Here is a 21,271-nt window from a genome sequence, read left to right on the forward strand (position 1 = left end):
TACATCCACAAAACTGGTACTTACAATAATCTCATTGAGTAGATTGACACCGGCTGCACGGATGTTGCAGGAGGAGACATCAAGTGCACGTCTGTATAAATGAGGTCCCTTAGAAAACTATTAACATCAGCTGTGTTGAATTACAAAACAGAAAAAGAAGAGGAACCAAACCCCCCCTCTCCCCAAACCCCCAACTCCCCCCGCCCCCACACCACACCACACCACACCCCCCTGCCCCACCCCCCCAGCCCCGACACGGTGAGATGTCGCTTTGTACATGAAATGCAGACGCGTTCTCTCTGGCTTTTACACGCTAGTACAGTTTGGAATCTCCCTTGTGCTCTCGCAGACGTTCCCGACTCCCCCTGAGCAGAGAGATAAATGAAACAAGCCAACAACAAAGAGGGGTTAGTTCAGCGTTGGCGCTTTAATGTCTGTGAAACAAATGACGTCTTTGATAGTGACACGCTGCATTAATGGCTGAGCGTCTAATGTGCTGTTTAATCAAAGGCTCGGAAGCTTTTTGAGAGGCATGGGAATCAGAGAGTGAGCCGTTACCAAAACAATGACAACTTTTTATAATTGAATGAATGAATGGATGAATGGATGGAGAAGTGTTCGGTTTTGAAACGCATACTTTATCTGCTATGTTAGTAGAGAAAGAGGCAAATATATGGTTCAACAGACTGGTTATAGAATGAGGGCACATTCATTAACATTAGTTAATGCCGTAATAAGCATTTAGTAAACATTTAATAATAGTCAGGTTAATTAAGGTATTAATAATTCAAGGGTTTATATAGCTACTAGTGTTCAATGTTTATGGGAGTTCCCGTGGAACCAGCTCCCAGTGACAGTTCGAAAGGTGGAGCCTCTCTCTGTATTTAAAGTTAGACTTAAAACCTTCCTTTTTGATAAAGGTTATAGTTAGAGCTGGCTCAGAGAAAACTGGACCATCTCTTAGTTATGCTGCTATAGACCTAGACTGCTGGGGGAATTTCCTGTGGTGCACTCACACTCACGGTATGAATATGACTTCATTATACGTCAAGAACCTTGTTCTCTCTCTCCCTAATTTGTGTCTTTCCTTCCTTTCCTCTCTCTGTCTCTCTCTGTCCTCATCTGCTTGTATAAATGACGTTGTAGTTCTATAAACATGTCATCACTGACTCAGAACTGTGTTGTATAAACCTATAACTTGATACAGCTGCTCCTGGTCTCTTTCTTCTGTCTCTACCTCTTGTCCTTTCTGTCCCCCGCCTCTCCTCTGTCCCCCATTTCCATCAGAGATGTCTTCTTCCGATGCCTTGTGTTTGCTCATTGTGTGAATTGTTGGTTTTATCTGTTCTCTATAATGTTGTGTATGTACAGAGACTTGAGATAATGAAACACCTTTTCAACTTTACAGACACAGACACCTTTAATAAATGAAGACAGGCATTTAAAGTAACGTGAAGGTTATTTAAAGCTTTTAATGTTTTAAATGAAAGTTAATAGTTATTACTGATATCAACAGTCGCGGTACAGACTGTTGAATTAAATATGAATTAACAGTAATATAGGTTAGTAATTGGCTATAACAGCATTAAGTAATGTTAATGTACCCATTATTGTTACAGAATAAACACAATAAAACACAACTCTACAATTTTCTTTTAGGTTATGAGTGTTATTTAGGTTGGAAACCAACACTGAAAAACAGAAAATGGTTCACAAACTTTTAAAAAACTTATTTCATTTGGAAAAAAAACAAAAACCCTAACAACTTGCTTATTCAACTTTGATGTTTTATATTCTTTTTCCTCAGTGTAATATTATGCAGCTCTACAGGAAAGTGTTTAACTGTAGTTCAGGTGTTTGAGTTACTGACAAACAGTGAGGCACAGAGGTTTGAGCTCAGTGAAAACAGCAGGGACACAAACAAAAACTAATCAACTCAATTCCTCACCTTTTAAAACTGGAGCCTGCTTAAGTTTGTGTCACATCAAGTGTTTGCCACTTTATTTGCCACGTTATTCAGCCTTTTCACACTGGAAACTTCAGTGTGTGTCACTTTGTAAACCACTCTCTGCCCACACCAAAGTCCATCCACAGAGTCAGTGTATTTTCTCAAAGACCTATTCCCTCTCCAGTGCCAGCATCAGTGAGTTATTATTTTGTTGTTCTTTGCTTCAAATCCGTTTATATATGGACGTTGGTGCAGGAGGGAGAGAAAAGGCTGCCTATCAGCATATTAAAGCAACAAAAAAGTTTTCTTAAAATATCATAGACCAAGCTTGCATTTTATTAGCCCTTTATTAGCCTTTTTAAGTATGTCTACAGTGAGATCGAGTCTGTTTCTCAACCACAACAGGACTATTCCTCATCCTATGCACTCCTGTTTGCCTGCTCAATCCAACATTAATTATTCATTGTCCTCTGTTCTTCTGAATTCTTATCTATATTAAACCTCTTCCCGGAGACTCTCTTCATTGTGATTTCCTCTGCTTCTATCTTCTCTGAATAATTCGATTTAGAAGAAATCAAATAAATAAAAGCTAAAAGGGAGATTCAGTGACTAAATATCTATTCAAATTAAAGAACTTAAAAACCGCATGAACACAGAACATTGCTTTGCGTTTAGTGGGAACATAAGATCACACGGCGACGTCTGTCCCCGCGACGTTGAACCTGAAGTCAACATTTTGACGCATGATATCATTAAAAAGTGCTTCACTTACGTTTGACCCTGGCATCCAGCTCTTTTTCCATGAGTTCCTTGGCCGTGGAGAACTCACTAAGAGTGATTTTGGGCGTGCTGTCGCCCTGGCCCACCGAGCCGATCATCTCCTGCTCCTTCTCCTGGTTCACCTCAGCGTAAATGTTGATCCAAGGTATTTTTCTACACATTTGCACACAAACAGGAGACTGGCGAATGAGCCTCAGAGCAACATTAGGAAAATCATGCGTTCGTTCTTTCTTAAAGCAAATGTTAAATCGTCTTCTGAAGTGGTTATTTAAACCACATTAAAAGAAGCAACTTTTAATTGATGCATTCGAGTTACAAACCCACTCCCGTGCCTTTCACAGCTAACCTCGAACGAACTGCCTCTATTTTGCCAAGTGCTGAAAAGAAATTGTGTCTATCAGTGTCTGGCTACATAGTAATTATACCTCAGTAAATAATTTATGGCCAAATTACAGACACACTGGCATCTTTTTCCCCAGCTGCATTTATAACACCTAATGTACATCTTTATTTAGTCTCTAACCAATTTATTTCCAATTACCATTCGTTTTGGTTATTAATTGCTCTGTTTTGTCAACTGTGAGACCTCTTGAAAAATGCATTGTCTTTAGACTAATGGGGTAAAATTTCATATCCATAATTAATGACAGCTTCTTCCCATTTCCCTCAGACTTTTCAAGAGAATCATTTTCTCGATGAATAATTCATTCCGCAAATAAGAAGGCAGGGAATGGCAAACTCATATTAAACCATTTAATGCTCCTTTTCTCCGAGTTTCCTCACTGATGGGTGCACTGCTTTGTGCGCCGGAAACCCTGCAAGAAAATACATCTCCAAGCTTCAGTAGGACTCGTCAGATCAGACTGTAATTGATTGGTCTGGACCGTGCTCATCTGGTGTCATCAATAATGGAGGATACGGTAATAGATATATGATGGTGCTGCAAGTGGAGGGAGTCATTTCAGAGACATGTACCTCTTGAATTTGTAGATGAGGAACACGGCGAGGCCCAGAAACACGACTGACAGGAGCATGAGCATGGCTGAGCTGCTGTGTCTGGGGTTTGAGTCCACCAGAGGTGCTGTGGGAGTGAAACAGAGGTCACAGGACATTTGTTTAGTTCTTTGTCATACCAAATCAAACAATACTAAAAAAGGGCAGACCTCCATCAGTAATAACATCCATTCTAATTCACCCTTTATAGGGGCATGAGACAGGGTTGTCCTCCTTCTATTCTATCTCGCCATGGAGCCATTGGCTATGACTTTGCAACAAAACAATGACATGGTTTAACTTTTTGTTGTGCATGTCTGACACTGAGGTTTCAATCCCAAAATGCCTGGACTCAATTTCACATTTTTAGTACGGCCTGTGGTTATAAAATCAATCGAACTAAGAGTGTATTATTCCCCATTAATAAGAAAGCACGAACAATGTCCTTTGACTCATGTGAATTCAGAGTTACAACTGCTCGCCTATCCTACTCAGGAGTCAAGGAAACGCACCGCTATAAAGACCTGTTCGAACTTAAATTTAGATACCAGTCGCAATCATTCAGTAAAGATGGTTATTATAACATCATTTTTATACTTTTTCCAGACAGTCCCCATCAAGAGAAACTCTTTATAAAATGACTGGGCAGCCAACATCCACAAATGGTTTGGTACAATACCTCTGTCGAAATGTGTGTATATGTTATGCACACAGGATGCTGTTTCCATGTATGTATTCATGGAATTGTGCTTTTTGTGCAGTTTTGACTGTTCCACACTTCCTTTTTCACTATATTTTATTGAAAAGCTCAGTAAAAACAACCTGTCTATAGCTATTACCATCTTACCTATACATGATCATTCATCCTGATCTGTTAAGATGCCGCTGAGATACACATCTGTACTGGTTTAGTGGGACTACCCATGTTAAATTTATCAAAATTGAATGTTAACACCTACCCATCGCTAACAATTCAGCTTGGAGTTGCTAACAGAATGACAAACTTACAGACAAACCCATGCCAATGGAAACACAACCTCCTTGGTAGAGATAATTATGTGCAAATTTAGCAGAACGCCTGACAACAACAAACAAATGGAATTCTACAGCTTTAAAAACCCAGTTGTTCAGGAGTTTGACGTGAGAAATGCTTCTTGCCTCCACCCGCCCCTGCCCTGCTGCTGTATACCCTCAAGCGCTCCCTCAGTCGGGCCTGATAGTATCGCTCGACAGAGCAATGGCAATGACATTTATAGGAATCATTTTCTCCTTCCTCTTCTTTTCCACGTGTGGTTTCACGCTTTATGAACACAGTGCCGACTGAGCTGTGAGTCACACAGAACCAGCCTGCGACACAAAGGTTCTCTTCATGCTACAAACGCTACACATGCTTTAAGTCTACAATAAATTGAGAATCCGTTTCTTGCTTTATCCTGCTGTCAGACGGTGCTGTGGGTCTCGTTTTCAGCTCACAGGGACACAGAAGCTGCTGCTTTGCCGGTGTCTATTAGTATGTTTTTATCTCTTAAGTAAATCTGACTGTAAGTCACAAAATAACACATTTGGACTTAGCAATGGAGGCAGCAGTGGATCAAAGCGACACAAAATACAGTTTCCAACCAGAAAATATGCCTCTTTTTTTTTTTAAGATATTAATTCAATGTTTATATTCATTGTGAAAGGTGGGATGCATCCTGGACTGGTCACCAGTCTAGAGCAGGGTAAACAGAGACCATTCACACCTAGGGTCCTTTTAGAGTGAGGAACGAGTCCAAACTCAACACAGAAAGGCACTTGGTCACACCGGGTCGTGAATCTGGATCTTTTTACGATGAGGCAACAGTGTTAGCTGTGGCCTCCTGAACATATAATATACTTAAACAGGCATACTGTATATCTTATTACGTGAGCCGTTTGACAAATGGCTAAAATCTGTTTTTTCTTGTGTCCCCACAGCAAGCCTTTGGCTCTCAGGCCGAAGGGTGTGCACAGCACTTTCAGTGATGACTATGTGTCAGTTCTTGAAACGAGCACACGACAAAAAACCTGAACTGTCACTTTAACACCTCACACTTTAAGTTACAGTCTGTGCATCTAATAAAACCAGCCAAGTAGAGGATACAGTGAGCAGTGTGCTGTGGCCACATTATTTACAATCAATGTGGCCTCTTGAATCCAGTATTGATTTGATGCTCATAACAGTTATTTGTTTTTTGGCAAGAGAACATCTGAGGATCCCAAATGTCCCCTCACACCATCACCTTCCTAATTCCAGTGCAGTTGACTCCTCGAGCAATTCTCCGATTCTACCTCTGCCCTCAAAAATGTACAGTGTTCTTTCTCAAGGACTAAATAATCAACATAATTATACTCAGTGCAACACTCATTTTGTGGTTGGGTGGCGGTTAAAGAGATAGAGCAGATGTTCAGCGTTTGATGGTGAGCACAAAGGATCCCTCGTTTCAAGGAGCTCCACTTCACATCGAACCCCTCCCACACTCCCCTGTGTTCCTTTGCCTCGGATGGTGGGAGACTGACAGGAATTTTAATCGACGGACCAAAGAGGATTTGCTGTTGTCACAACACTGTTGTCTCATGGAGAATGGATTAACCATGCACGGTAATAAAGGAATGATAAATGAATGCAAACGTTTCTTACCCAGTGTTAACTGTGTGTTGTATACGATCACCCGCACTCCCGGCTTGAGCTCGAACTCCACCAGATTTTGGTTCAGTGCGCTTACAATTATATTGGACGCCTGTTGAACAGACAGACAGACAGACAGACAGTGGTTTTGCCTTCATTCACAGAAACACGGGCTGTCATTGTCATTGCAAAATCCTTAAAGAAATATCATTTTTGAGAACTTCACAACATTCAAAATATTGTGTGTCTTATCAGTGCTCAGCTAAGACCGTAGTTCTTGATTAAGTCCAGATAAGTATACTATAGGGATGCACCCAAAATGAAAATTGAAACCGAAATACCAAACTCTGTATCCAGAGTTCCTAATCTGCGCTGTATGCAGCTAAGTTTCACTTTTGTGCAAAGAGACTTTCATAGGATTTCATAGCATTCAATAGGTGCTCACATCTTGTTGGAACTATTTTTTGGCGTTCCGAACTGATCTTGGACAGACTCTAAGGCGTGTGCTGGCCGCAGTTTTCGCATGCGTCGTCACAACATCCTGTTTCGGCCGATATGTTTCGGTGGCCGAATTTTCGGTGCAGAGTCTGGGCTAATCTAGCTAACCGGGCTGGTTACTTTCAAAAACTATGTTTTCCTTAAACTTTAAATACCAGAGAGTAACACAGACAAACATCATGTATCCCGGGGTGTATGAAAATGGGTTATTTCAAACATTGAACAAAGAGTTGATTGTGTGACTTTTCGCATTGCAGCGCAGTAGACTTTTTTAAAGTGAACTGACGATGGATGGCAGCACGGTGCAGGCTTCCTGTCATTCATAACATTTGACCATGAAGTGCTAGAGACAAAGCAGGCGGAACGACAGAATGATCATTTCAATCTGCAACTTGACTTGAAAAATGACTTGAACACCTCTGGTATAAGATATATGGACTCAAACCTAAGAGAATTCATTAAAGAGACATTTGTTAATGCATCAGCACAAGGGCCAATACGAGAGGGGATGTCACTTAAACACAATTACCGTAAGGAAATGTTCCACATGTTCTATCTTCAGAAAACTAAACTGCAACCTTCTTATAGCCACCTGCATGTACTTTTTATCTGTATTTCATCATTCTATATGTATAATGTATTTTCCTGTCTTATACAGAATGATCACCCACTGACACTGAGCAGGGATGAGGTAACTTGTCTGGAGTTACTGTCTATAGCTCTACTCTCCCTCTGTATAGACTGATTCCATGATTATTTTAATAACTGAGGACCAACTTTCATTCAAAATGCCGACAATCACAATCCTCATTTTGCACCAGAAAGACTAACAACAAAGCCTGCTGCATCACAGATTTTATATTGTTATCTTTATGTCTATGTTAACTAGAATACAGTGCATGCTGTCATTCTTGCGTTTGTACGTGTGTATTCAATGTGTTTAACAGGATTCACAGTCTCCCACACCTGCTCTAGCTCCTCCTCGCTCTTTTTCTTGCCCTCTGATTGGTTCCTGTGAGGTAACAGGAAGAGCTCGGCAGCTGTCGGCACTCCCGGGAACACGGCCACCAGCAGCTGCTCCTCTGGGAAGTCACACACCTGGAGGAAGTGAAGAGAACAGGCCTCATTAGCCGTCACACTCTGATGGGTGATGATAGCATTTAGCTTCACAGAGTAAAAACACAGATTACAAGTCAAAGCACTCACATGCAGTTGCTTGTTTTCTGTGAGGGTGAAAATAAAAGATGCACAGACCCCTCATTAATCAAACTGTTGAAACCCCCTGTCCAGATGCTTCTTCCCTCTATATATCTTATAATATATATGGAATATTGCTGATTGTTTGTTGGTTTTAGGTTGCCTTTTTCTATTTGTTATTAAATGTATTATACAATTGTATTAAAATATTGCTGACTGGGACACAATATCTTGTTCCTCATGTTGCATACATGTTGAATGACAAAATAAAGCTCATTGATTCTTGATCTTGAACACGTGAGATGACCCAGAAGGGTTTCAGTGGCTGTCAGGATAAGAATTCTCTGAATGATAAGATAGAAGCTTCCTCCCTTATCTCCTTAAGCATAGGAAGCACTGCCTCATCCTTCACCCAAGGATAGGAGATACAGGCCTCCCGCACAATACCCTGCAGCAACATTTGAAGCAATGCAATATATTTGCAGCCAGGACAGAAAGTCATAAAACAAAACATCTCTGTTGACATGGCTCTTAAGTATGTATGAAACCTTTTTCAATTCAAGATCTATTTTAAAAGTTTCTAGTCTGTAGCGATCTACTGGTTCATGTAGCCATCTGCCGACAGCCTTTTATTGTGGATCTGTCACAATGACCTGACAGTAGAGTTTAGGTCGGACCCAAACCTGTGCTCGATCTGTCAGCCTGATAGAAGATATGTATTTATTTTATTAAAAAAAAGTAACGACTAAGACTGTAATATCATTTAATTGATCTAAAATGCCAGAACAGAACAAGTGCAAATACAGAACATAACAGGTTGTAACAGACTGGTGTGTCTGTGTCTGTAGAATAGAGGATTAGTTAGAAGATGAACCACTCTACCTCCAAATCTAGCCCTCAGCTGATGAAAAATATATGACGCTGAAGTTAGGTTTTATTAACCCATAAAAAGCAGCTATCATTATATACAATGTGAGAAAGGTTCAATGCCAAAGACGGACTTAAAAGACAGTTTATAATATTTACAGAACTGTAGTCCATCTGTGACACTGGTTGTAAAACAGTTACCTTGGTTAAAAAAACTAAAAACCAAAAACAGAAGCTTACACAACCATGTTTCTGGTACACTCTGCAATGGCAAAGCTCAAGCAGAACAGTGCACTGTACAACAAACACACACAAGCTTCACAATTTGCAGAAAAGCCTGAAGGGGAGAGATGAGAGAGTGGCTTCAGCATTGATGGCCATTACTTTTGCTTTCACTAGCCAAATTGCACAGCTTTCATCCACTGGATATTGAAGTATTATTATTATTGAAAGCTGTGCAGTTTGGTTTAGACATGCACTCCTCTGTAGAGGTAGGGGGAAAAACCGTGACGTTACTGAGGAGACGTCCGACACCAGAATCGAGCTGAACTGTAGATCAGTTAAAAATACTTAACAATCCTAAAAACGTGAGTTAATCTCCATCAATTACCAGGGAAAAGTCTAAAATCTCAATAATTAACAGAGGAGTCTGGTGTATTTAGGGACAGAACTGCTGCGAGCGAGTGGCATCACAAACCCTGCTGCTGTATTTTAGTTCAGTGACTGTGTCAGACGGAGGAAGTACAGAACAAACAGTTTCTAATGATTGATTTTGTATCAGTGCCACACTTCAAAGAATCCGAAATGTGAACACGAACGTTTACAAAACATTTGTATTGGACATTTAAGGAGCAAGTCACCATTAATAACCTTGACAAATATCACATTTTAATAAAGTGTGAAATGAAGGCAGGCATGGATATATTTTAATTAATCTATGACACAATCCAGAAAACCTTCAGGCAAATATCTGTTCAGTTGAAACAAATAAAGACAACAGTTTTCAGAGTTTTCTTTTTGGTCATATCTAATTTTTCAAAGATGTCAAAAGCTGAAAAACAATACAAAAACAAAAGTGAGGCCAAGCATCTCGGATTTTTTTAAGCTCTAACCTTTGTTTTTATTTTAAATACAAGCTAATGAAGCAGAACCTGGGTGGTGATCAATCTTCATTTTTAGAACCTGTGATATTTATTTTTTTTAGCTTTTCTCTCTGTGGCCTGGGTGGACAAAGGAGTCAGAATCACATCAATTATCCAGAATGACTATTTAAGTGCCAAAGTGGTGGACAAATGATTGCCCGGCTGGGCATGACTTGCAATGAATGAAGGGCTGGTGGAAGGGAAGATGAAGTGAACAGGGTGGCAGCAGAGGCAATAACCCCCGGGTTAAGGAAATCAATACACTCAGACCGTTTGTTCACATCCAAGTCAGTCATTAGTTTAAGAAGCTGGCTGCCTGATCTGGAACCCTCCCCTTCAATGCTGGTCATTTACTGCTCAATAATAATAAAAAAACAAATCTGATGGAGCTAGAAAGTAGGAAGAGAGGTGTGAGGTACCTGCTCCAACTTTATTTATGAAGTAATACCATTCAAAGAATGCAATCTTCAGCTAATACTTTACCTGCATAATCAAGAGATGCTGCTCACTTTACTGTGAAATCCTGCAGTCATTCTATCAGCTCTGTGAGGCTATAGGCACAACAGTGCTTTTACATTAAAGCTAAAGTTGCTGACATGCTCTCATTGGAACTCTCATTTAAAGGAATAGCTCCAGGTTTTTGTTTTTGTGTTGTTTTTATTGTTGTTTATCTCCATTTAAAATATACTGTATACAATTGGGTATATGTGTTTAGTTAGTCCATTTGAGGACATTTTTAGATCACTTCTTAAGATATTGTCAACTTAGGGCCTGTCCACACAGAAACTAGTGTTGGTGAATATGCACAGAATTTATTTAATCACATTGGTGTTTTGTCCACATGGAAACACCATTTTGGTCGAAATAGTAGTTTTTGAAAATGAGTCAGAGTGGGAAAATTCTTGTTGAGGCAACAAATAAACTATGTTTGGAAAACGGTGATGTCATAATCCCACCTCTCTCTTGCGCTGGCACTCACTGTCCCTAGCTTCGTCATCATTGTCATCATCATACTCTAGTGTTTAGAGAAAAAGGCAATTACCTTTAATGAAAAGTAAATAAAGTCAGTTTAAAATTCAAGATTAAAATTCAGTCGTCAAATAAGGGGAGGAGAAAGCAGAACTTATTTCCACAGACATTAAACATTTACATGCATAAATGTATGTATGTATCAGAAAGTCGCTAGATTTCACCAAGTTGTCAACACTGTTGTTTAGTCTGTTTGCTTTATGAGTACTTTTCTTTACTTTTAATTGATTTATGTATTTATTTGCCCTGACTTGGTTCATTCTGTCTCCGTTTCTGTAATAATATACACTGAACAATCCCGTGGTTATGGGAAACTTTTTTTCAAAAGACAAAGAAAAGGATTGTTTAGGTTTCGTTCAGTTTATGTGTGGATATGGCCTTAAGCTGATGCACATTTTGTTAGGTGAGGCTTACGTTCGGTGGCTAAAACATTCTAAATCCTCACTCTAAATTGACCATAGGTGTGAATGTGAGAGTGAATGGTTGTTTGTCTCTGTGTGACCCCGCCTTTCGCCCTATGTCAGCTGAGTTTGGCACAGCCCCGCGACCCCCCCTGTGGACAATACAACGGTAAAAAATGGATGGATGGATATTATAAATAAGTTGAAAGAGTGCTCTGACAGACAGTAAAACAAAAACAAAAAAAAAAGATACTCTGGGACACAAACCAGACAAAGAAGATAAAGAAATAACAGTACTACGGACAGAAAAACACAAGCCAAACACAGAAAGGCCTTGGGTAGAATGACCTTCTTGCTGTTAGGCAACAATGCTAGCCACTTATTACTAATTATTAGGATCAAAATTATTCCACAGATTGAAAAGAAGGACACTGAACTTCACTGTGGCCAGTGGAGGAATGAGAAGTTCATAGTTTCACAGTTTGCACTGACCTTTAAAGGAAAGTTAGGTGGGAGTAAATGAACACAGAAACTGTATGAGTGTAAGCTCAACACCTTTATGGGAAAGTGAGAGGGTGATGGCTGAAGACAGACGGGGTGAAATGAAATAACCTCCATTATACTGATTGTACACACAGAACAATTGGAGGCAGTGGCAGTGAAACGAGCCTATAGGTGACGGGTGCAAAGGTACGATTTGAGCGATCCAGCTACGGGGCTAACACACGGCACCTGAGTTAAATGGACCTTAACTTTAATTACAAAAATCTCCAGTTTTATTGCTGGGGAGTTGGTTGTTTACTACAGTGAAAGACCATCAGATGTGGAGTGGGCTCTATCTCAGGACCAGGTTTTCAACCGTAACAAATAGAGGAGAGAGGGGGGGAAAACACACCTTCCTGTCACCACTTGGGCAATATCTTTGTCTGGAAATGAACTTTTTGTCAGCTCCCTCCTCATAAACAGATCTCTAACCTAACAATGGGAAAAGATGTAAACAAACAAACAAACAAAAAGGTAACATGGGGCAACAGTACACATAATGAAAATCCATATAATGGAACGGGCATCATTTCCACTCCCTATTCCATTTTTATGTTTTATTTTTTATTTTACCTCAAGGCGACAGACCTGACTGTGTATTAAACCTTTTTGTCTAACTCATATAAGTATTTTACCTAATATTAACAGCTCCATTTTCAACATCTTCTCACATAACAGTAACTTGTGCACTCTGTACAATCAAGAATATTCAGTAACTATGATGCAGTCGAGGAGAAAGCATTAGTGATTTCCATGCTGATACTGCAGTAAACTGTGGCAGAGTAACAGGAAACATCCACTCATTGTGAATTGTGTTTGCTGTTCTCTCATTTCTTCCAGTGGTTGGGTTCAGTGGTCCAGTGTGTAGTTTTTAGACAGTTCATTGTGTACAGACACAGACAAATAAGTTGGTTCAATAACCCACAACTATCTCTGAAATAACTCAAAACTGACTAAATGTATTTGCCCCCATCATCACAAACCAGGCTTTACATCTGTAATTTGACAAAATATTAAAAAAAGAGCCTGTATTGTAAATACTCTCACATAATAAAGGCATATACATGTGAATGTTGCTCGAATGCATTCTGATTGCATCTTTAAATTGGATCACAACAAACAAACAAACAAAAAAAAAGCATTTTGAAGAGGTTTTATCATTCCTGAACATGCATGAATGTAATCTGTCTTCAAGGCAGCTGACGTCCATTTATCTGCAGCAGTTTCACACTATTTATTACTCTGTTCACATCCATCTGTGGCCACCATCACAATACTCAATACTGCATTATTCTTTTCTTTTATTTGAATGGCTAAAATCTTATTCCCACTCTTTTCTTTCACAGAGTCTGGTTTCTGTGACTTCCATTCATTTCCTGTAGATTTTACCCATAATGACTACTGGTCTAACCATGTCTTCACCTTAAAATGTAATCATTTACATTGTGGGGACTTTATTTTTGTCCCCACAATGAAGACACGTCCCCATAATGTGACTGTGTAAACATGAGAAACACCCGGAACACACACACGTACACACACAGGCCCAGTATTCTTAATCCCAATCTACTCCAGCTATACTGTCATACTCCATCACTTTTACTTTGTTGATATGTGACTTCTTCTCTAATTAAGTGCTATAAAATTTAACATCAGAAAACATCTGTTCAAACAGCATGTTGATTACTTCAAGAAGTTGCTCTGGAAAAGAGAGAAAAAAATAACACATGTATGTGCCAAAAGGTGTGAACAGTCATATTTCGTGCTCTCCTCTTGTGATTGAACCTCAGGCATTTCAACACATTGCAGCATTTGAACACATAAGTTGAGAGGATAACCCTCAAATCCTATAAGTGCTGTCTGAACCTGATCAGTGTTAATAATTTTGACCTCAGACTAAAAAACAAAAAAAGGGTTTACTTGCGGTGTCACTAACAGCCCGAACACGCCAGTTTCCCAAAACACAAGCTCTTTGACATCTGTGATAAGTGAAGCCTTTAATAGCTGGGGAACACATCAATAAGCCCGCTGGTTAATTCAAGAGAGAAATGTGCACCTTCAGTCTGGTGAGTTCAATCATAAACAAAACCAGTGTGTCTGTGGGGTTGTTACCATCGATTCAGCCTGAATTATTTATCACATACTTGTTGCTTTGGTTACTACACAGAGAAATGTTTTTTTGCAGACAAAAACAAATAGTTTGTATTAGTAATCTGTAATCTTAACGATAATGTTACTTTCATGGCTTTTACTAAGAGAGGGAGGGAATATTTCCCGTATCTTTAATGCCATGGACTCCATCACATTACTTTTCCCCATATATGATAAATGATTTGTATTTATACGGTGCTTTTCTAGTCATGACCAATCAAAGCTGCTTTACACTAGAGTTTGGACATTCACCCATTCACTCACCCTTTCATACAGCACATCTACGTGCAGCGCATTTTCTATCACCCATGGTTAATACCCATTCACGCGCTGCTGGTACAGCCATCGGGAGCAACATGGGGTTAAGTAACTAGCTAGCTAACTAACTAGCTAACCCTAACTAAGCTAACTATCTAGCTAGCTAACCCAAGGACACATCAGACACTGGAGCCATTAAGATCAGCTGGTTTGGTTCTGTGACCTTTCAAATCTGATTTGTCTACCCCATCCACAACTTCTCCAAGATTCACTGAAAACTCAAAATTGACTTACTACACTAATCACAGATTATCTAAAATGTAGCCAGTCCCCTGCTGACCTCGTTGTAGATCATGCCCAAAACTGGTAGACCTTTGGTCTAAAACATTTGATACTCTCCACATAGCTTAACATTTTGAGGTTGACCTTCATCCCTCTTCCACACACCAACATCTTATCATCTGAGGCATGACACTCTATGGCTTTGTGTACCCTGCAGGGCAGGCACTTAATTTAGGTAAACTGGAAGCACAATTTGTTCCATCCTACAATCGACGGGTCAAGGTAGTTCTATACAACCTTAAGCTAGAGAGACTAAGGTTTTCTCTCAAGGGCTCTCTGAGGAACTTTGATAACATCTGGTACCCTTTAGTGTCCATTATAGACTCATTAGATATTATACCTGAGAAGCCAGATATCCCAGTTTTGCTGGTGTACCTTACCTTGGGCAGGTGCTGAATGAACCCCCCGGTGAGTTCATTGCACACCTTAAATCCACAAAACCTGATGGACTGAATGCATTTGATCCTTTTTTACAAGTTCGGAAACAGGTTGAGAGGACATTATTCCAGACCTGCAGTTTCCTGACATCTTTAACCCCCTGATTAACTTCCCTTCATTTCACTCCAGAGAGTCACTGAAATAAGAGCGTGAAGGGAAACAAATGGACACAATCTGGCGTCGTGACAAACATTAAACTGGAGTCTACCTGTTAAATATAGTGGTGTTGTCACTGGAAGGGTGTGTGTTAGCATAATGTGGCATAACATTAGTATTAGCAACGGGCAGTGAAATGAAAATAATTGCTGTGCTAATGTTGCTGTGAAGACTAGCTTTTGGTAAATCTAGTCTGAGTCCATGATTTGGCACTGGTTGACTTTGACTGGTTGGCACGACATCTATCCACCATCTTCACTTTTATGACGAAAACAGCCAGAAAAGAGAGGAGCTGTCTTTCAACTGGAAAGTTGTGGGTTCGTTTCCAGGCTTAGCTAGCCTACATCCTTGGGCAAGACACTTAACCCCCCACGTTGCGCCTGACAGCTGCTGGTGTCAGGTTGTCAATGGGTATGAAAGATGCATGAAAGAAAATATGCTGCACAAAGAAGCGCCGTATGAATGTGTCAGGGAATGGGTAAATGCTAAAAACTGTGGTGCACAGCAGCTTTGAGTGGTCATCAAGACAGGAAAAGTGCCACATAAATACTGACCATTTAAATGAGATCTGCTTCAGCTGCTGAACATTTCCTCCAAGAACCCACCTGTGATTTTCCCGCTTAATAAGCCACAAACCAAAAGCACAGTGCCGTTTAAGCACTATTCAAGAGCTGTGAATGGTCACATGCGTCGCTCTGACAATGATGTGTGAACTGCCCACACACACGCCAAGAGCACTTCCACCCCCACGGTCAAGTATGCACACACACAAGTGCACGTGAGTGACAGGTATTGTCAGCCACCATGATTTTTCAGATAATTGTGTCTGTGACTTTTAAGATGAAAGAAAGAGTGCACATCTCCCTGGGAGAGAAGGAAAGCAGAGGTGCCTTCACACCTGTCTGATGATGAATCACAGAGTGGCTCGAGGGTGTTCTCTGACCACACCAGTGAGACCGGAGTATCGGACAGCAAAGGCAATATGGGAAATAATTGAGAACAATTCGGGGGGGGGGGGGTACAAAGACAGTGAAAGAAGAAGACGGGAGCATGAGAAGAGGAAGAGGAGAGACGGGAGGACAGAGAAAATGAAAATCACTCACTTGGAGCACAGCCTTCTTAATTACTCTCCCCACATCCTGTCTCCACTCGGGTATGTCAGGGTTGAACTCATCCAGATTAGGGGAGAAAGATAAAAGTAGAGATTTGAAGAATTCTGTTGAGGAGAGGGGAGGCAGAGAGGGAGGGATGGAAGGAGAGGAGGGGGGGGGGAGAATCAGCCATTAAATTCACTTGGATACGGGGGCATTATGCTCATGGAGCCGCACCAACTGTCAATTTGCTCGAGTTAAGTTTCAGGTAGTTAACAGTTGATGAGGAGACGGAGCCTTCTCGTATCACCCCCGTGTTTCCCTTCAGCTAAATGTACCAGATGCACTTTTAGATAATTGGAAAAATATCACAGCTTTATGCCGCTGCTAATAAATCACTGCATTTTACTCATACTTGCTGTTGGATCACTATATTTCAAATGAAGACATATCCCTCATCAGTTTCAACAGTAATACGATGGCTTTCACAGTCCAAATTTGATTATAACAAATTTTCTGACTAAAACAATGTATTCAGATGACAATAAGACAGCGAAAATCTGGAAAGTTGCTCCTACGACATAACTACAAGATAAGCACTGACCTTTCACTGCTATGGTCTTGGTATCCTGCAGTATGGTGTTGGCTGCAGCCACTTGGACTGTGACGGTGTGCATTCCCTCAGTAGCAAAGGTGTAAGAGATACTCCCATCCAATGTTATCACTGGCTGCAAGCACACATTTCAAGGAAGAGAGGAAAAAAAAACGAGTCATGTGATCTTAATATTTCTCAAAACGACCTCTGAAAACATTATTCCATCCATTTTCTAAAGCTTTGTCCTCTACTTGAGTGGAGCCGATCCCAGCTGCTAACAGTAAAAAACATGGTACATCCTCCACATATTTTTAGCTCAAATAATCTATGTGTTCAGGTCATTTTTAATTAAAACCAAGTACCAAGCGCTGAGGTGCACCTGAGAAGATACCTCACTGTCTTTCCCATGCACAGGTGCATAAATAACACATTTTAATTGTATGTTAAGCATGTGAATGTATAACAAATAAGTCGAATTTGAACGGGAAGCAAGATTTTTAAATAGTTTTACTTGATCGTCTTCTGGAGATGCAAACTAATTTATTCTGATATGGAAATAATAAATATTCATTGGTATAATGGACAAAATATTTTACCTTTAGTGTCATTTGTTCACGTGGTGCGATGTGTGAATGTGGCTCCTAAGAGCTGTAGAATTATTATTATTATGATTTGTTTTTATTATTATTATTTTTGGGGGTGTTAAAACTTTGGATGTTTGAAAAGCTCTGCTGACAATTTCATGACAATCCATTAAAATTGATCTTTTCCAATCAAAAAAATGGAAAAACCCACAGACCTTGACATTAAAACCCCTGCAGCTACAACAATAACAACAACAATTTATGAGTGTACATGAACGGTGGAAAAAATAGTCTGGGTTTGCTGTTGTTAAAGCTGGACAAGAGTATTTGCAACATCACTCATGTTTAATTCAAGATGAAATGGCTCCATTTGCTTAAATTTGGCATATTTAAAGTTTATTTTCCAAAATAAAGAATATAACATTAAAAAAACATTATTCACAAACCATATACTATACTTCATAATAAAAATGTGCATAATGAACACTGTGCAGGAAGAATTACCTCAGTACTATTGCCTAGCCACCAGAAGTAGGCGACAGTCCTTGGGTGGCTGGGTAAGACCACGGCTGTGATGTTCACCTCCTTGTTTCTTATGACCACAAAGGGAGCAAGGAGTTGAACATGCTCCACTGGACCTAACACAGTTTAAAAAAAAAAGAAAAGAACAAACAGCAATTAAATGCATGGTCACAGCAGAAGAGGCTCACTTGAGAGTGTTTCTCTTTCAAATAACAAAAAAATGAGTTCACACAGAAGGCATCAGCTTTATGTGACAGTCTAAGCCCTGTGTTTTTTATCTAATGGTCCAGCACCTTGGGTGAAATAATACTAAAAGAAAGTACTAAGGTGTGAAAGTGTGACAAACTAGTGACCTGTCCAGAGTGTCTCCGTGCATTCTACTGCAGGATCCTTCTTACGTCCCCATCGTCTGGCCCCTTGAAGAGGATAAATGGATAAAGAAAATGGATGGGCAGTTGGATCCAAAGTGGGTAAAGAAAATGGATGAGCAGACAGATCCAAACAGTGTAAACTCAAACAAAAGATTTATCCTGGAGGAGTTGTGGCCGGTGAATGCATGTAAGGATTAATGGAAATTGTATTAAAGTCTAAATGTATGGCTCCTTTTCAGGCAATGTTGTTATAAGGGGTCATTTTATTCACTGAGTAATAGAGACAATATAGCGACGGGACAAACCTCTTTTATCAATTTGAAACTAAAAGTCTGTGATGGTTGAGTGTGACACATCTTCCTCATTCTTCTTCCCATAGGCCAATCGTCATGAACATGTCAGGATATTAGGCGAATAAAAGTGTTCGTAAGTATGTGTTATCTTAAGAATATGTTTGGCTTAATCCTGCCGTTGGACAGCTTTTTCTGACCAAAAACAAATGTGTGTCTCTTTGTAAACAGCTTTCTCTGCCACACCAAAGTCTATAAAGACAATCCCCAAATTTACATCACAGCACACAGGAGTTGCTGACCCACTGCTGCCTCCATCAGTAAGTTTAATAGGTTATTTGTGACTTTGGCGTTTGAAATCCCTCTTTCAAGTGACACACACACATAAAAAGAAGACAGCTCGTAGCCAAGGGGAAAGGAATTGTAATTGGTGGGTTGCAGATTTGTGCTGCCTATACTGCTCCTGTATCTGTATTTGTATTAACGGTTGAATGCAGAAATAAAATTCACTTTGCTGATTGGTGTGTGGCAAACATAACACATCTAATCAAACTTAATGAGGCAGCACTAGGCCCCAGTTTCCAAGTCTCAGTGAGCTAAAAACAATTTTCTCTCTGGACTTTGGTGAAGGAGAGTGAGCAGTTTCAAACTTTAATTTCCAATTGGAAAAAGACTCCAACACTAACAGCGAGATTCACTCTGCCTGGAGGAGCCCCTCCCTGGGGGCCATCTCCACTGCCTCCTGTCTTTAGCCAACCTTGACCAGGTCCCATGGGGCAAAGGTCATCGCATGAGCTGATACTATGCGTGACGTCGTCAGACTGCCGGCCCACTGCTCGGTCAGAGTGCCGTCACAGGAAGAGACGTCCGACACAAAATCAACAATCGAACAATGCTGATCTGTAGATCAGTTAAAAATACTTGATTCAATGATTCAGCTACACTGAAAACAACTGCGTTACAAGTCGCGCGGACCATTGTGGAAAAGGGCCATAAGTTTGTGGCTGCTGTAGGAGTTCTGTCCTCTGCTCCTTAGAAATGGCACCACACACTTATACCTGTCCACTTTACTGTGTCCACTGACAACATCTCTGTTTGTACAGAATATTAACATAAATGCACAGGGATCAGATGTCCTAATAGTCTTGTACCAATGAGATTATATTACAGCAATACCATATTTAGTATTATTCAGGCAAAAGCTTGGCGCTGAGAACACAGACTATATTATTTGGACGCATTATTTCAGGTGAGAAATCACACTGGTGTTCACTCTTATGTGCTGTTCTTTATGGTCTATTTTCCTCTTAATGGAAATTAAAAACCCAAAACTGATATCAACCTCTGTTTAAAAAGAGTTGAAACTAGTGATTAAGACCATTAACTCCTCAGGAAAAGGTTTGCTAATTTTACCCATAAACTTCCATTTAAATGTGTTTGTCTTGCCATCAGTGAATTAGCTCTTCGGTGGCTAACTGCTGCAACTGTCCTAGTTTTAAACCAGAGAGCTATTTCTCATAAACAGTCTATGCATGTGTGAATGAATGTGACCTTGAATAACCTATGCTAGTTTCTGTGTAATAACCATAAATCAAGACTAGAAAAAGCTCAGTAATCTGGACAAGATCACGTTTCCTTTGGCAGTTTTGCCCTGTGTAAACATAACCTTTGAGAGACCATATATCAGTTATTCTAATCTCTCTCCTGACTTATTTATTAGACATTAGACTGATGAGCTCACTCAGCAGCAAATTAATATCTGGGGGAAATTCACCAAAAATCTGGTTCAAGTGCCATATTCCACATAGTCAACATTTCTGTCCTTCTTGTTCTAATGAAGATTTAACATGATTTCATTGTGAAACTGAAAAAGTTGTATGTAGGGTTGCCAACTGTCCCGTATTAGCCAGGACGTCCCATATATTGGGCCTAATTTATTTGTCCCGTACGTGCCCGCTCTTGTCCCGTTTATTGACTGCTGTGCTGATCTAACCACTAAATGATACAACAACAACAACAACAGCAGCAGTGCTGATCACGACACTTGAGAATCATCGCCGACACCTGTCATCATCCAATCACAGTGTGATGACGACAGGTGCCGTCCCACCTCGCGCCGGGAGACGAGGTGAGGATGAGTCCCGCATTAGTCGCACATGGTCAGTATACTGTAAGTAAACACGCAAATTCATCCAAATTAAACAATGGATAAACCTGCAAAAAAGAAGAGACTGTGCAGCTACAACATAATTATGGTAAAGTTAAAAAGACGTGGGGTATGTCCGTCAGTGGTGATTCAACGAAAGCCTTTTGCACTTTATGTCGGAGGGAATTTTCAGTTGGTAACACACAGATGATGCACATTCTGAGTCACTGCTATTTTATTCCTCGGCAAAACTGCTATCATTATGACAAACGCCTTAAAACA

At 40.1% G+C, this 21,271-nt stretch overlaps 1 protein-coding gene across 2 annotated transcripts in view; it reads right to left on the bottom strand.

Moving 5' to 3' along the window:
- Positions 1-247: 247 nt before the first annotated feature.
- The window catches only part of sorcs3a (sortilin related VPS10 domain containing receptor 3a), a 265,119-nt gene continuing 244,095 nt past the window's right edge, over positions 248-21,271 (bottom strand). For both annotated transcript variants that reach the window (XM_058641383.1, XM_058641384.1), the window contains exons 20-27: positions 18,165-18,298; positions 17,086-17,209; positions 16,494-16,606; positions 7,833-7,964; positions 6,381-6,480; positions 3,704-3,809; positions 2,721-2,881; positions 248-365 (exon numbers count right to left, since the gene is read on the bottom strand). In XM_058641383.1, the coding sequence (XP_058497366.1) occupies positions 307-365; positions 2,721-2,881; positions 3,704-3,809; positions 6,381-6,480; positions 7,833-7,964; positions 16,494-16,606; positions 17,086-17,209; positions 18,165-18,298 (929 nt within the window). In that variant the 3' untranslated portion in view covers positions 248-306. The remainder of the gene's footprint in view (positions 366-2,720; positions 2,882-3,703; positions 3,810-6,380; positions 6,481-7,832; positions 7,965-16,493; positions 16,607-17,085; positions 17,210-18,164; positions 18,299-21,271) is intronic.

The sequence above is a fragment of the Solea solea genome, chromosome 10 (assembly GCF_958295425.1).
Source record: "Solea solea chromosome 10, fSolSol10.1, whole genome shotgun sequence".
NCBI lineage: Eukaryota > Metazoa > Chordata > Actinopteri > Pleuronectiformes > Soleidae > Solea > Solea solea.